Raw genomic sequence first — 17211 nt, forward strand, 5'->3', positions numbered from 1 at the left:
AGACCGGAAGTAAGGAGGGTGGATAGACAAGTTGAGGTTTACCAACAACAAGCAGATCTGTATCCTTTGAACAAGAGGTCTGAGGAGGTGGAGGTGTGGTAGGGTGTCAGGGATGCATCCAGGGTCGAGGTGGTCCAGGTGTAGCATCTGGCACTGAGGACCTCACAGGGGGTGGATCGGGCATGTGTACTGGCAGGCCCGATGTGGGGCAGGCATCCCTTGCCACTTAGACTGAAGTGGGAATGATGAGTTGTTATTAAAAGGGGGAACTATACTACTTACCTGAAGTGGGAATGATGAGAAGAAGGTTACTTCTTCGGTTCCCACCCCAGGTGTGTTTATATACATGTGGCTCGGGTCACATGAGGTTTGCCACGTCACCCCACATACAGCTGCAGTCATCTGGGTGTCCCCATGGGGGATCCCAAGGGTGTATGCTGCACATGTGCGTACTGGGTTGCACCCTGGGGCCATCCGGGGCTGGGTCTGTTGTGCGCACATGGTGGGTGGGTCAATAGTACATGGATATAAAGGGAAGTTGTCTGTGTAAGATAGAAATAGAGATAGGAATAGAAAGATAGGAATAGAAATAGAAATAGAAATAGAAACAGAGGAGAAGATGGAGAGAAGGAGGAGCAGGAAAGGAGAACATGAAATAAAGAAAGGGGAGAGAGGGGGCATCAGGTGGTACTGGGTCAGGCAGGTCCGGGTGGAGGCGGGTCAGGCGGGTGTGCCCTGACATAGGGATGTCCAGAGGTGATGCAGATGTAGATGGGAGGTGGAGTGGGAGAGAGTCAAAGGAGGAGGTAATCCTAGGATTGTGTCAGGGCACACACCCTGACTAGCCCAGACCCAGACCCGCACCTGCATGTGCGCTTCCGCCCCACACACTCCGTGCACTGTAGGCAGGATAATCGCCCACACGCAGAGCTGGCTCAGATACCTGCTTCCACCATTCAGAAAACCCCTTTTGTCATATCCGTGCATATCTGATCCTGACCTGACTCCCGGACCTCCTTCACCACCTCTGGAGTCCTACCCTACTGCTGTCTGTTCCGATGTTCACCTTCGGTCCTGGCACCACACCTCCTCTCACCTCCCATGCCACCTCCACTCCTCTGTCCCTCTCTGTCCTATCTCCGTCCGCTCTGATACTCACCTCAGACCAAACACCACACCTCTTGCCACCCTCCTCCTACTCCTCCTCCCACTCCTCTGCTTCCTCCCCACAACACCTCCACCCTTCCACCACCCTCCTACTCTTCTCCCATCTGCTCCGATACTCACCTTCAGACCTGACACCTTTCCTCTCCTCCACACCTTTCCTCCTTCCTCCTTCCTCTCTCTCCCCTCTGGCCCTCTTCCATCAACCCCCTGCCAAGTTACGACCTTCTGCCGCTGTCCCGTACTTCGTACTCGGACACTGCTCATACCTTTGCTCTGAGCCTCCATCATAGCTCCTACCTCGGACTTTGACTCCACCTCGGCCTTAGTCCATTGCATTGGTGACCTCATACTACGTAAACACCATTGCCAATATCCCTTGGACTTTCAACCCCGCCTCCATAACCTCTGTAAGCTCCATGGATCACCTTCAGCACTTTCGCTGCTTGTAATGTATCTCTTGCATTTTCCCTCATCCCTATTTGGACTGTTGCTTCTTCCCATTCTAGCCAGTTAGTCATCATCCCCACTTCCCCTCATCCTCCTGCCCCTCTGGGCCTTGCCCTCCTTACCTCCTTTTGGACGTACCACAGGTTCTGCCTTATGACCTTCAGTACCGCTCCACTTCGGTCTTCCCTTTGTTCCCGTTCAGACGCCTTCATTCCAATTTGGATCCCCTTTGTTTCCTTGTGCTTTCGCCCTCCCATTATATATATCGGCACCTGTACATACTCGTTTTAGGCCTTAGTCTAAAATCGACCTGAAATGCCCCCTAGAGACTTCCTGCTCGCCTCCTATGAAATTAAGGACCAAATGGACAAACAGCAATGGCACAGTGCTCCGCTTGAGTCGCTGAGGCCAAGGTCCCTCCTTGCTAAGTCTCTGATTCCCCTCCGGAATCGTCCGCCCTTGCCCAGTTCTAACACCTTTCATTCATGCGACAACTCGATACGAATTTGGTACGTAAAGATAGGACTAATTCCTACGATCCCATCGATACCAAGAACATCCTAATCAGTGGAGAATTGATGGAGTTCTGTGTAGGGCAAGTTAGGCATGGTAGGTCACAAGCATGTGCAGGCATGGGAATTTCAAGCAGCAACCCAGAATTCCTGCCTCACTCGTTCCCACGGCGTCTAATAAATTGGTAAAAATGCTTATTGGCTGCGTGAGAGTTATCTCCACCTGCATTTCTAATTTCGGCTCTTAACTCCGTAAATCCATTGAGATATCGCTTATTTTCTTATTTTTGCCATCATTTCAGTTATTGATCAATATTCATTTATTGTTACTGTTACCCTTTTTTTATTATTTCGCCTAATAAGGTACCCAGGTGTCAGGGCACACCCACCTGACCCGGCCCCAGCTGACCCAGTCCCCCATCACCCACCTGACCCAGTTCCCTGCTACCCACTCCTTCCCTACTTCCTTTCTCTTTTCTTTCTTTCCTTACTTATTACATGGATGACTCCCTCCTATCAGTGTACCATTGGCCTGGCTGCAGTATGACATGCCCGGACCCGCTGGGCGGCCTCTCACACACCAGGTGCTCCTGGGATCTCTTGCGGAGATACCCAGATGGACGTGGCTGTGTGCACAGATGACATGGCCTTAACTACATGTATATAAACACAGCCTAAGTGGGAACTGAGAAGCAACCTTCTTCTCACACTTCCCACTTTAGCCCAAGTGGCCAGGGACCCTTGTCTGCCTTGGGCCTGTTGTTACACACGCCTGCACTACACCCTACCAGGCCCTCAGCCCTAGGCGATATACCCAGACGCTCTTGACCCCGGGTTGGTCCCTGACACCAGGTGCCATATGGCACCAATATTTGCCATCTATTCTTTCTAAAAATAATTATTAGATATAATCCTGTACATACTGGATTTTGGCAAAAGAAGTTCTCCCCTCCCCCAATTTCTCTAAGGTGCTAGGATGCGCTAGAGTTGGTGTGAGTGAGTGGAATTCCAACAGTAGGAATAAGGGCAACAATCTAGCCTGCAATGAGTGGGTAGTGGATTTGTTGAGCCCGGACCTTGCAGAAATCCCAGAGAACCCACCACGGAGTTTAAGGATCAAGCATAGCAAAGTTAAGTCAAGAAAGTAGGATTTTGGAGAGTTTGGCCCCATGAACTTCATCAGCATCGAGAGCCATGAGCCCTCTTGCAGCACCACATGCTCCAGGCCCGGTTCCCATCCTTCATGTGACTTCCAGGTATCCCTGGAAGTTTTGCTGATATGGTGGCCACTGTGGGAAGATGAGAAGTTAGCTTCCTTCTCATCTCCTTACCCACAGTAGGTTGTGCCCTGGATAGGGCTGGTTACACCAGAGGCTGTGGACTATAGGGAGGGCCATGGGGACCCAGGAGTCATCCCCTGACAGATCATTGGCATCGACCAGAGGCAGTAGAGAGAGATTGGGAGGGCTGGTGGAGGTCATAGGAGCTGTATAGGAATAGGGCGGAGGGAGGTGGAAGATCCAGGATATGACACCCTCCTTATATACAATGTACCTAGTAACTTGTAACCTCAGTCCGAAATTGGCTTGATTCCCCCCTAAGAGACTTCCCCTCTGCTAGATCTGAAATTAGGGACCCCCAGGACAACCAGCAATGGCACAGTGCTCCACATGAGTCACTGAGGCTGAGGTCTTTCCATGCTAAGTCTCTGATTCCATTCCGGAGTCGAATCTGCCATATCTAACAGCTTTATTGGGTGGTATTTTTAATTTACTTCATTTGGAACACCTTTTTAAAACTGATTTATACCCTACATAACATGCATGGTTACATTGCCACACTTTGGTAAGAAATGAGATGAAAGATAAAGTTCAAATTTTTGGATTTCAGAGTTTTCCTCATATTTTGTACATAGCAATAAACAAATAAGGTGCTGATTTTAGTAAACACAAAAGGTATATGAGCTCATAGAGCTTTCAGAGCAATGACAATGGCCATTTTACACACACATATACAGTTTTTCACCCCCCAATGAGACTGATTTCACTAATCTGCACCTCAGAGTTGCAAAACATCATTAAAAATTTCATTAAAATTGTAGAGTAACAAGAATGTGAATACCTGCCAAAAAGACCCAAAATTATGAACAATGTTCTATTGTGAAGTACATGTGTGAGCAGGCCTCCCAAATACCCATTTCACCTCTCAATGATATTGCATGACATCATGTGACATTGTACTCACACACTCATGCCGAACCCCTTCCACCACTTGCTCCATGTCCCCTGATGCCTCCAATGTTGCAGGAGGCTTGATCTGCTGAAGTTGGGGATAGTTATAAGCCATCCAGTCCCTCATTAGGATCTCGGATGGCTTTGTGGTACCTTTTGTTCCACCTTCATGCCACCTCCCTGGCCCTCTAATGAGTGTGCATGCCAACCCATTAAAAGAAACAAGCAAGACAGAATCTGACTTAGGGAATACAGGGATGGTTAATTGGTGGATTGTTTGGGTTAAAGTTATGAATGGTGGATAGCAACATGCTCCCAACTAGCTTCCATGTATCATCAAAACAAATAAAGCCTGGCATGTATAATGATGGCCTTTTACCCACTGGCTGCTTGGCTAGCTCTTGGTAAGGTGGAGAGAGCTACTTGAGGTTGGCATGGTTAAGTGGTACACATGGCCACTTTTTTATGCCCAAGTTTGCTATGCTTCCTAATTTTCGCATCCATTTGGCCTCAAATTTGGTACACAAGTAGCCCTAACAACTATGTACATACACACCAAATTTCATTATCAAATGTGAAGAAATGAGAGAAATTTGTGGTAATGTATCATTGAGCAGGCAATCTCATTGGGGGGTGAAAGACTGTATCCATATCATCTTTGCGCTACTGGTTGGACATCCTTAACCTTATGGGGCTCAGGCCAGTCCTGAACAGCCTTAACCTTCTCTGTGGACATGGTGAGTCCAGCTGGAGATAAGCAGTAGCCAAGATACTCCATAGTATCGGTGTGGAATTCACATTTCTTCGGATTGGCATAAAGGCTGTTAGCACGGAGTCTCCGGAGAACCTCATGGACATGCTCCTGGTGAGAAGCAATGTCCTCGGAATAAGTGAGGATATCATCCAGATACACAACCATGGAAATGTCCAAGAGGTCACCAAAGATCGTGTTGATGAATCATTGGAAGGCTGCAGGGGCATTAGTCAGACCAAATGGCATGACTAGCCATTCGTAGGATCCATAGTGGGTGCAAAAAGAAGTCTTCCACTCATTGCCTGCAGCAATACGGACCAAGTGGTATGCATGGTGGAGGTCGAGTTTAGTGTAGACTTTGGCACAGCTAGGAGCGTCAAGGAGGTCTGATATGTGGGGAAGTGGATAATGATCCTTCTTTGTGATCTTGTTCAGTCCTCAGAAGTCAATGCAAGTGCTGAGCAATCCATCCTTCTTGTGGACAAAGAGAACTGGTGCTGCATGGGAGGATGTAGCGGGGCAGATGAAACCGGAAGCTAAGTGTTCCTCCAAGAACATGTGAAGAGCTTCAAGTTCCAGGAGAGAGAGGGAGTAAAAGGTTCCTAGGGGTGGTGTTGTGCCTTCCTCAAGGTCGATCTTTAAGTCGTATTCACGATGTGGTGCTAGTATAGAGGCTTTGCTCCTGCTAAACACATCTGCAAAATCATGGTACTGCTCTGGAATGGCTGAAAGGTCAACAGTTTCGGAGGATGAAGCAGCATGGAGCTTAGCTTCTATCGGGAGTGTGCTCAGGCTATATGAAGTAGAGCCTTCAAGTTTGCACAACTTCACAAACATGGAGTGGCTAACAAACTCGATGGATGGAGCCTGGCAGTCAGATGCAATCGGTGTAATCAGGGTAGAGGAGTCAACAGGTGGCATAGGTTCCAGATGTGACAGAGGGGTGCACATGGAGGCAGGACTGGTATGTTTGGAGGTTCGGAACAAGATACTGCTCTTTACCCAGTCAATCAATGGATTGTGGCAGGTGAGCCAGTTGTGTCCTAGAACCATGGAACAAGTACCATCCAACAAGGTGATGTAGAAATTCATCTGGGTGATGTTACCGGAAGCAAAATGGAGTTTTATGTCTACTGCTTCAGTGATGATGGAATTTGTGGTCCCATCAAACAAGTGGAGAGACAAAGGTGAAACCAGATAGGTCGACAGGTTGTTTTTGATCACAAACTTTCATCAATGAAACAATCCGATGTCCTTAATCAACGAGAGCTTGGTATTGCTCATCAGGGGTGTTTTTATTAATGGGAGGGACAGAAGTAACAGACAAAGGAGAAACCGGAAGTGAGGACAAAGGTGTTAGAATGGGCGGATTCGGACGACTCCGGAGTGGAATCGGAGACTTAGCGTGGAAGGACCTCGGCCTCAGCGACTCAGGCGGAGCGCTGTGCCATTGCTGGTTGTCCTAGGGGTCCCTAATTTCGGATCTAGCAGAGGGAAAGTCTCAAAAGGAGCGAGGGTAGGACAAAAGGAGACAAAGGGAGATGGAAAGAGGAACAACACCAAGGGTCAAGGGTTTGACTCAATGGTGTTTCTCAAAGGAGGAATGAAGGGCCAAGGCCCAAGGAGGAAGGAAGGAGGTTGGGAGTGGGGAATGGCTAGCTGACTGAATAGAAAGGAAGCAGCAGCCCAAATAGGAATGAGGGAGAATAGCGGAATTGAATAGGACAATGCAATAGTTGCAAGGTCCGAGGTAAGTCCAGAAAGTCCGAACTCGGAAGTTAAACTCCGGAATATTGGCAAACGTAATTAAATGGAATGCGCTAACCAATACAATGGGTATAAGCGGAGGTGGGGTCAAAGTCCGAGGTCGGAGCTAAGACCGGAGGTTCCGGAGACAGAGACGCGAACGGGATTCCGGAGCATAGGTTTTGCATACTCGTCTGGAAGGTGTCGGGGTTGGGGTCGGACCCGGAATGTTCCGGAGTCGGACCAAAGGTGGTGTCCGAGCCGGAGGTGGGATAACCTCTTGGGAGTCGGCAAGGAGAAGGTGACGGAAGGGAAGTAGGACTCCGGAAGTCGGAGTTCGGAGTTCCGGGAGCCCGGAGCGGAGGTCAGGATTGTATGGATATGACAAAAGGATTCGGAGCAACAGATGATGAAGGAGGTAGACCATTTGGAGAAAACAGTTTTCCTGGATCAACAACAGATGGGAGAGAAAGAGGAGAGAGTAGACCATTTTCAGAAAAAAGAGAAGAAGAAAAGGGACAAAAGAAATGGGAATGGTGAGGGAGGATGTTTCGGATATTGAGGTGGCACTTTGTCAGGGCTCGGTCCTTGATCAGGGACAGCCTGACCTCAGGCTTAGGTGTGTGTGGTGTTCTGGGTGGTTGGGCGCTAGACCCTGTCCTCAGCTCCTCAAACTCACTGAAGGGACTAAGCAGGGATTGAGTTGTCATGTATTACAGAGGGTAACTACAACTTGCCTAAGCGGGGATTGAGTTGAGAAGAAGGGTAAGTTTCCCTATTCCCCGCTTGGCTACTATAAAAGGGAAGTGTATTGTACAGTTCATAACGTGACTCCGGGTAGAAGCCGAGCATGTTCCCGCGACTCGGAAAAGGTGTCACATGGGTTAAGGCGAGTTGCTCGCCTTGACCCACGTGATTTTTCCCGCGGGCTCACATGCGGGCTGAAGTTGTGAGAGATATGTAGGGATGGGGAGGTCAGGGAAGTGGGGGAAGTCTGGGAAGGTGGTTCTGGGGTGTGGTTGGGTGCCCTGACAGTGGGGTCAGGGGCCGATCCCTGACACACTTAAGCAAACCTCTTTGATAGCATGTGAGGGAGTAATGCAACCCCGGGTTTGTGCTGAGTCCACAGAGTCGCAAACTAATTTTTTGGCTCTAAAGGAGGAGCCATAGAGCATGCAGTTTGGGCAATTCGTGCCTTAGAAGCATGAGAAGATGATTTTGGGCAGTCCTTGACCATATGGCCAGACAAACCACAAAACATACAAAGATTCCCATCGAAACGGTGCTTACGCTCTTCCGGTGTTAGCTTGTCATGCTCACCGAGTTTTGAAGAGAGGTCTGGTTTGGCTGCAGGGCATCCTTATGGTCTTTAGGAGGCTTTGCAATCACAGCAGAAGTGGAGGCAGAGGGAGTAGAGGAAGGATGGAAGGGAATACTTGCCAATCGAGAAACAGTAGACTTGTTGAAGGTAGTGGTGGAGGAGGAGGTCTAACATGTCATCCAGCTTCAGCCTTACACTTCCAATATCATGCATTGAATGTCTGTGCGAGTTTTCGGAGGGCAGAAAGTGAAGTAGGCTTGGTGATGTGCAAGAAATTGTCCTTGAGATGCTCTGGCTATCCATTGTAAAAGAACCAACGAAGTGCAGGCTTGCCATAACCATGCAACTGCATAGCATATCGATTAAACTCAACAATGTACTTGTTTATGTGATGTCCATCTTTCATACTCAACTGGAGGATCTCATCTTCAGCGTCACCCATTGGATCATGGGGACCAAAGTTCTCCTTGAGCTATAAGACAAACTCCTGAAAGTTATCCATCCACAAAGGTCGAGTGCTCTCAGGCAGCCCTTCCAAAAGGTCCGGTTCGAAATGATCAAGGACATCCCTGTCAAGAATGACTGCACATAAATAATCTTCAAGCGGTCACTCATGAAGGCCAGGGGGTGGTCCTGAAAGTTCAGTTCACACTGGACCACGAAGGTGCGGAGTTTGCAAGGATCAACCCCATCAAACTGGTTGGGTTCTCAAACCTTAGTTCAAAGGGAGGTGGATGGAGCAGGAGGTTGTACCAGAGCAGGAACTGGAACAGGGATTGGAGTGGGACAAGTGGTGGAGCAAGCAAGATTGGTGATCGCCTGTGCTAACTGGGTGAGTACCGGAACAGGAACTTGCTCAACTTTGTTGTCATCACCAACGAGAATAGGAATAGGTGGAATAGGGAGGTTGAGGTCAATGAGAGGAATGGGTTCATGAGGAACCAGCCCATCTTCATTAACAGCCTTGACAAAGATGGCCAAGTCGTGCATGCTACTGGCAACATGTCAGGGCACACCCGCCTGACCCGGCTCCACCTGGCCCAACCTGACCCGGTACCCCGCTGGTCCACCCTTCCTCACCTCCTCCCCCTTTCCCTTCTCTCCCCCTCATCCTTCCCTCCTCAGTTTCTCCTTATCTTACTTCTTCTTTATTTTCTCTTTATTCTACATGGACGACTTTCTCTGTATCAATGTACCATTGACCCATCTGCAGCGTGCCCACCATGTACCCGGCCCGGGCACCTCGGGCGACTTCCCGCTGTGCCCAGCATGCACGCCTGCACCGGATGCCCTCGGGATCTCCCACGGAGACACCCGGGTGGTTACGGCTGTGTGCGAGGGTGACGTGGCACCCGTCATGTGATCCAAGCCGCATGTATATAAACGAACCTGAAGTGGGAACCGAAGAAGTAGCCTTCTTCTCAACTTTCCACTTCAGTCTAAGTGGCCAGGGACCGCTGTCCCGCATCGGGCCTGTCAGTATGCACGCCCAATCCGCCCCCCGCCAGGCTCTTGGTCCCGGACGCTACACCCGGACCCCCTCGACCCTGGACGAGTCCCTGACACAACAACACAGTTGAAGTCGGAACCTATAAAAGAGTGGTTTGTAGCTTGAGAGTGGGAGCATGAATGTCTAGGTCACAAATGTAAAGAACGTGAACGTGAATGTCTTTCGGAGCAAGATCGTGAGCTAGTAGTAGATGGAACAGTACGAGAAATAGGACTAGGAGACTCAGCTCCAGCACATCTATCTGGAACAGGACGACCAGAACTGGTGCCTGCTCTCAGTGTCGCATCTATAATCAAGCCACGAGTCTGTGAACAGGTATGAATCACTCTAGACATAGTCAGCATTAAAGGAACAACTTGAGTGCAAAATACTGTCAGAACATGGCAAGGAAGGAACATGCCTGTCTGGACCTTTCCCTGGAAGGGAGGCTGGAGGTGAAGGACAAGTGGAGGGACCATGGCCTCAGTGACTCAGAGAGGAGTGCTGTGCCTATGTTTGGTAACGCTAGTGTTGGGTCCTTAACTTCAGAACGAGGGGGCATGAACTCTGGGGGGATCTAGTCATCAATTTTGCGCTGAAGTGCCATCAACTATGATACATGACTTATATACATAATACAAGACAAATAAGAACAAAGGGAAAACCCAAGATGGACTTACCCACTTGCCGGGTTGGCGAGCTTGTGAGAGAATTGCCTTATTGATCACTGTGGAGTGGGTAGATGAAGGGTGGGATTAGCAACAGCTATTGGATAGTGGGAAAACCTTTGTGGGGTTGGCAGAGGTCCTAGGAGGTCCGTAGTAATATTGGGTAGGTAGAGATATTAATAAACTTCTATGATGAGGATAAGGGGTACCAGAGAAGGTACCGGAGATTGGAGGTGGAGGTGAACCGGAACGGTGGTGGAGTAGGTCAGAGGCTGGGCAGAGTTGGTATGGATATGACAACCATCCCATACCCCGAACTCAGACACTGCTCATACCTCCACTCTGAGCTCCTGTCATGGTCCCAACCTCGGACTTTGACTCCACCTTGGCTTACGTCCATTGCATTGGTGACCTCATTTCATGTAAACACCATTGCCAATATTCCTTGGACTTCCAACCCCATCTCTGCAAGCTCCATAAGCTCCACTACCTCTGAGCTTCACAGACCATCCTTGGCACCTTTGCTGCTTGTAGTATATACTTTGCACTTCTCCCTCACCCCTATTTAGACTACTGCTTCTTTTCATTTAGCCATTAGTCATCACCCCCACTTCCCCTCATCCTCCTGCCCCTCTGGGCTTCACCCTCCTTTCAGATGTACCATAGAGTCTAACCCTTGACCCTCAGTACCATTCTGCTTCCATAATCCCCTTTGTCTCTGTTCAGACACCTTTGTTCTGTTTTGGACCACCTTTGTTTTCCTGTGCTTTCATCTCTCTGTTATATGTACATACTCGATTAACCCTCAATCTAGAATGCCCCCCAGAGACTACTACCTTTCTATGTCTGAAATCAAGGACCAAACAGACAACCAACAATGGCACAGCACTCCCCTTGAGTCACTGAGGCCAAGGTCCCTCCTCACTAAGTCTCTGGTTCCACTCTGGAATTGTCTGCACTTACCCTGTTCTAACAGGAGGGGACACTCTGCAAGCATCAGTTGGTTCAGGGTTTTGACATAACAAGCATTGCCCCATTGGCCAGACCCACAAACATGACCTCAATAGCCTACTTACTTGAATTTGGCCACCCCAATGTTGTTTTAGACCTTGCATGTAAGTACATGTCCAGGCCCCCCCCTGGCATACCTTTCAACTGGGAAATGCTGACACCCCCTTGCATGCAAGTCTGCACAGGAGCCACCTTAGGTAGATTTCCCTCAATTCCTCCCTTTGTATATATGCATGAACCTTAACCATTAGATCATAATGATAGTTTGTATAGTGTCAACTACAGCTGAGTTAATAATGTCAGCATTAGAGTTATGTTTAGAAAAGAAAGACTATGTAGTGTGAGCTCAGTCAGACTCAGAGAAGAGTTCTTGTTGGAGGGCAGTACATGTAGTGCCTTTAGGCACTAGTGTGACCTCTTCCAGACATTGCTGGAAGGTTTGAATTACTTAGTTAGGCCATGTGACTTGTTCCCAAAGTCATGCTTCCTTTCTTATTTTGGCTATTTCGGACTTATCTGTGATGGCTGCATACTATATTCAATCATTTGAGTTAATTTCTTTTTCCCTCAGTTCTCATGCATTATTGCTTGAGACTGAGGTCAGTTACTTGCTCTTTATTTCTACATCTTGTTACTCATTGTACATATATTTATATTATCCAACAATTATTCTGTTAGTTCTGAGTGGAAGGTCTGCTGTAAATGTGATGTTCCAAATATGATAACCCACTTCAGCAGCTCACTTGCAGTCCAGAATGTACTTTTCTCAATAATTTACTGGTTGATTCAGTCCCAAATTATATATTTTGGAAGCTATTCAAATGGGCTATTCATTAATGTAAAGTGTGTTGACACTGTGGGAAACAGTCCTGACACCCCTTTAGTGTCAGGGCACACCTTCTGGGCAGCAGCATAAGTAGTGCAGTGCCATTTAGCCTGGATTCCCACATAGTTCTTCTTCTTCTTCACTTCTTGATCTCTGGTGTAGGAGAAATAACAGTATTGGTTGTTTATTGGCATGCAAGTATAAGTGCCACCTATGCCATGTGAAGTCCCATTGTAACAGTGTGCCTAAGCATCAAGATGTGGTGCAATGCATAGCAACATGTTGTCAGAAATTGGGAATCGCCGTTGCAATGCGTTACAATGATTTCTGAGGCTGTATCCATTACAACGCTGTAGGAGCGCATAACGGGTGTGCTCAATTTCATGGAACCTTATGCAGCAAATACATCAAAATTGGGCTCCTGCCCTTGTACATTATTAGGAAAAAGGAATCATAGGGGGGAGTAATAAGAAGGAAGAAAAAGGGTTTTCTTACGAACCGAAAGAGCCTTTTTGCGAAGGAATTGGTGGAGATTTGGTGGAGAAAGTCAACCTGAGATGTCCTCATGTGCATAGTCCATGCACTTGACTGCAACCATGGAAACAAGGTCAAAAGTTGACGGAAGAGGACGATCTTGGCGGTCATTAAATCCATAAAAATGCCCAAAGACTCAGTATTAAATTTCACCCTAATCGGTTCAGTGGTTGTGGAGATATTCTGATTATCAGGCATGATGGGAGTCACAGGATGATATGAACTATGCAGATGCTCACATGCAAGCTAGTCTCAGTGAAATTCCAAGGGAATACGGGCTAGTTAAATGATACGAATGCTAAAGAAGTCATTGGAGAGGTCTTGGAATTATGGCATATTATTTGGTCCAAGTTTCCCTGTGCACGGATAATCAAGATATATATTTCATGACAGAGAATTCCCATTCTCAGTCAAATCTCCACCAAATTTCACAAAATCGGTATCGTTAGAAAGCTATGGATGAGGAGAGTCGAATGGAATAAAGGGACGGAGTTTTGACGCAGTGTTTGGAGTGGTATGAGGAAGTTTGTGTTTTTCTTTTCATTTTCTTTTGTTGTTTGGAATTTTATTCTAAGCCAACAGCAGCTGAACCTTACTGTTGTTGTTGGTGGAGGCTTAGCTCAGCCAAACCCATATATTTCGGACTCTTTTCATAAGTTGTATGTCTGGTGTATGGGTATATGTACCTAGTGATTGAAACAGAATAGACAATTCCCCCTCTCCCTCCATTTTTGAAGTCTGTGTACTAGTGTGTTGTGAGCGGCCACTCGACTGGTAAGGCCCTTAGGGAAATCCACCACGACAAGAAATTCATAGTGTTACCTTGAGTTCCCCCCCCTAGTTGATTTCACGGACCTGTCAATCATGACACCCCTAGCCCCTGTCATTCCCATACAACTCCGGACCTCCACTCCTGATTCTGGACCTCCATCTTGTGATAACTGTGCAGTGTGATACCTCAATTAGTTAGGTATGAGTAGTGATGGACGGACTTGCCTGTGCAGCGTGATACCTCAATTAGTGAGGTATCAGCTGCTAGCGCAAGTCCGGTCCTTATATACATCTTGTAATGACTCTATGCCACTGAGGTGAAACATGAGTGGTAAACAACAAGTTGAAAACAAAAGCACAAAAACAAAGAGTCAAAGAGGTTGCTGCTGTTTGTGCCTCAAAGCGCCCCTCCCCTTCCCAAAGCATGAATGTCTGGCCTGGGTGACTCCCTTGACCACCAGTGGCGTTGGGCTGCAACTTCTAACACTCCCCCACAGTCCAATGTCCACGCATCTATCTAGGCCACGAACTCCATCCCAAGCATCAGGCAGAAGCGATCATGCTTTGCCTTGACTAAGGACTTCATAAGTACATCAGCCGCCATATCATTCGTTCCAATAAGCTTCAAATCAACCGTTCCATCTGTGACACATTCCCATATGAAATGATACCTGACGTCGATACTTTTGGTCACAGCGTGATTGACAGGGTTTCGAGCAAGTAGGTTTGCAGCTTGGTTATCAATGTGTAACGTGGTTGAGCTGGGCATTCCTTCATGTAATTCCTCCAGGAGGCGTTGAAGCCAGACTACTTCTTTGGCTGCTTCAGATGCTGCAACATACTCCACGTGTGTTGAGGATGATGCTATGCCAGCTTGCTGCTTTGACATCCACAAAACCACTCCCCCAGATAAAAGAAAGGCATATCCAGATACTGACTTTCTGTTTACCATGTCATTCACCCAATCTGCATCGGTGTGTCAGGGCAACCACACCTGACCATACAACCCCAGAACCACCTTCCCTGACCTCCCCCCACCTCCCTGATCCTCCCATCTTTACACACCTTTCACAACTACAGCCCGCATGTGAACCTGCAGGAAAAATCACGTGGGTCAAGGCGAGCAACTCGCCTTAACCCATGTGACACCTTTTCCGCATCGCGGGAACATGCTCGGCTCCTACCCCTAGTCATGTTACGAACTGTACAGTACATTTCCCTTTTATAGTCGCCAAGCGGGGAATAGGGAAACTTACCCTTCTTCTCAATTCAATCCCCGCTTATGTCATATCCCGGAATCCCGACCCCGCGCACTCCCACCACACCACACCTTCCTAACAACTTCACCATCCCCTACACCATGCCTCCCCACTCCCCAAGTCACCTTCCCTCCTGACTGTCTCAGCTCCAGTCTGGTTGCGGTACACCGAACCTTGGCCACTCCCATCCCGGAAGCTCGGTCCCGAGTCGGAACATTCGGAGATCCCGGATTTGCTCCAATATCCTGACGGACCTCCGACATCCCGTGACATGCCCTTAAACTATTCCTCCACCCGTTTCGTTTGTTTGAGTCACCTAACATCCTTTGGATACGCAACTCCACTTTCAGAGCTACCTGCATCCTTCGGTGATCTCCCTCACGTTATCACTTATTAGTCACCTTCCATTCTTAGCACGACTACCTTCTTACTACCATTCAGTCGGCTAACCTCCTTTACCCATTTGTCTTCCCCATTCATTTTCCAGCCTCCAACTCCGCCCTCCTTGGCCTGACACCTCGGTTCCCCATTTAAAATATCGTTCAGGACCTTTCGGTACCTCTCGGTATCATTCGGCACCTTTCGGTGTTGTCCCATTTGTCATTTCGGACTTTGACTAAGTCCTCGCCATTCTCCTTTATAAATACCCATAGATTAGAACCTGTAGTTCCTCAGTTCTAATCTCGACTAAAATGCCACCCAAAGTCCCTCTGAGTGAATCCTGTTCCTGTTCTACAAGATACCTCAGACATAAGAAATACAAGGACTAACTGAGACGTAACGGAGGCACAGTGCTCCCTCCGAGTCGCTGAGGCCGTGTCCTTCTTAGAGCCTCTTGTACCACCCAGCAGAACCGGGCTCCCTGAGAAGCTTCGGTTCACTACCGGAGCCCTCGGACCCCCCTCTAGTTGAGCCCTGCCTGCATTCGGACTCACGCATTTACCCCCTTTCGAACTCGGGTTTTTGACAGCTTAGGCAAGTTGTAGCTACCTTCCATAATACATGACAACTCAATCCCCACTTAGTGAGTTTGAGGAGCTTGGGGTAGGATCCAGCACCTGGCTGCCTGGGACACCGTGAGTGTCCAGTTCTGAGGTAGGGCCACCCCCAGACAGAGGCCGGGCCCTGACATGGTGTAACCTACGAGGTCCCTGCTCCCAGCTGTATATACTATCCCTCGGTTCATAGTCCCCACAAGATATTTCATTATGTGCCTAAGTCCCTCGATGTGTTCTTGTCCGAAGGTTGATGCGAATGGCGCCAGCACTCTCACGGATGTGCAGATGTCTGGACGGGTTCCTAGAGCAGCATACATGAGAGATCCGATGACTTCGAGGAAGGGGTATGAGGAAACTCTCAAATGGTCTTCCGTTGGTACTGGTTTGTAGTGTATCCCAGTGGGTAATGGCATGGTGCATGGCGTGCAATCTGTCATGTCGAAACGAGCAAGAATATCCTTGATATACTGCGACTGGTCAATCGATAGCATGCCAGCCGATATGTCTTGGTGAACTCGGATCCCAAGGATCCATGATGCTTCCCCTTTGTGAAACGGTCCCCGATGGTGTCTTGGATAGATGTAAGCAGTTTTTCGTCATTTCCAGCAAGGAGTTTGTCGTCAGCGTAGACAGGAATGATTACAATGGATCATCCTCATTTGAATACGAAGACTGAGTGGTCAGCATGTGTTTGACAAAATCCAAGGTGAATCAAGAAGTCATGTAAGGTTGCATACCACTCCTGTCTGGCTTGCTTCAATCCATAGAGCCCCTTCTTAAGTTTTGCAACCATTTGTTCCCTCCCCTTTTCCTCATATCCCTTTGGTTGATGCATGTATATATCTTCCGAGAGCACCCCGTTGAGATATGCCGATTTGATATCCATCTGGCAGACTTTCCAACTGTGACAGGCACATATGGCAAGAAAAACGCGTAGGGAGGCTGATTTCACGATGGGGGTGAACGTCTCTGAGTAATTGATCCCCTCCCGTTGACCAATGCCTTGAGCCACCAGATGAGCCTTAAAAAAGGTTACCTTTCCATCAGTGCCACGCTTCTTGGTGAGCACAAATCAACAGCCGATGACGTTACGGATACTTGGAGATGGGTCAACCAGATCCCAGGTGCCAGTGTCCCAGATGGCAGCAAGCTCTTCTAGCATGGCAGCATGCCATTGGTCCTGCTTGGGGCCAGCCAATGCTTCCCACAAGGTCGGAGTGTCTGGCAGATCGGCGTCTTTATCTAATATGGGGTTCGCCAGATGGGCCTCATCCAACACAATATCCAGGATGTCTTCCATGGTGACAGTCGCTGCAATCGGTACCTCATTCAGGAAGTCTTCATACACATTGGCAATCAGGTCCTTGTGCTGGCCATGTGCACTGTAGTCTGATGGGTCGAAGCGATGAGGTGGACATCGTTCCCTCTGTGGTCGAGCAGTGGGCTGGGTGGCAGCAGGAGGTACAGTAGGGGGTAC

The 17211-nt window shown here is 48.4% G+C and overlaps 1 protein-coding gene across 1 annotated transcript; it reads right to left on the reverse strand.

Moving 5' to 3' along the window:
* Nucleotides 1–14762: 14762 nt before the first annotated feature.
* On the reverse strand, nucleotides 14763–15333 carry EI90DRAFT_3021366 (uncharacterized protein; the record flags this gene model as incomplete). The annotated part of the gene is made up of 2 exons (XM_039057642.1): nucleotides 14763–15092; nucleotides 15187–15333. 2 exons carry the CDS (start codon nucleotides 15331–15333, stop codon nucleotides 14763–14765), a joined length of 477 nt encoding a protein of 158 aa, XP_038909436.1.
* Between the last annotated feature and the right edge of the window lie 1878 nt (nucleotides 15334–17211).

This window comes from Cantharellus anzutake (genome assembly GCF_015039405.1).
Source record: "Cantharellus anzutake strain C23 chromosome Unknown EI90scaffold_110, whole genome shotgun sequence".
NCBI lineage: Eukaryota > Fungi > Basidiomycota > Agaricomycetes > Cantharellales > Hydnaceae > Cantharellus > Cantharellus anzutake.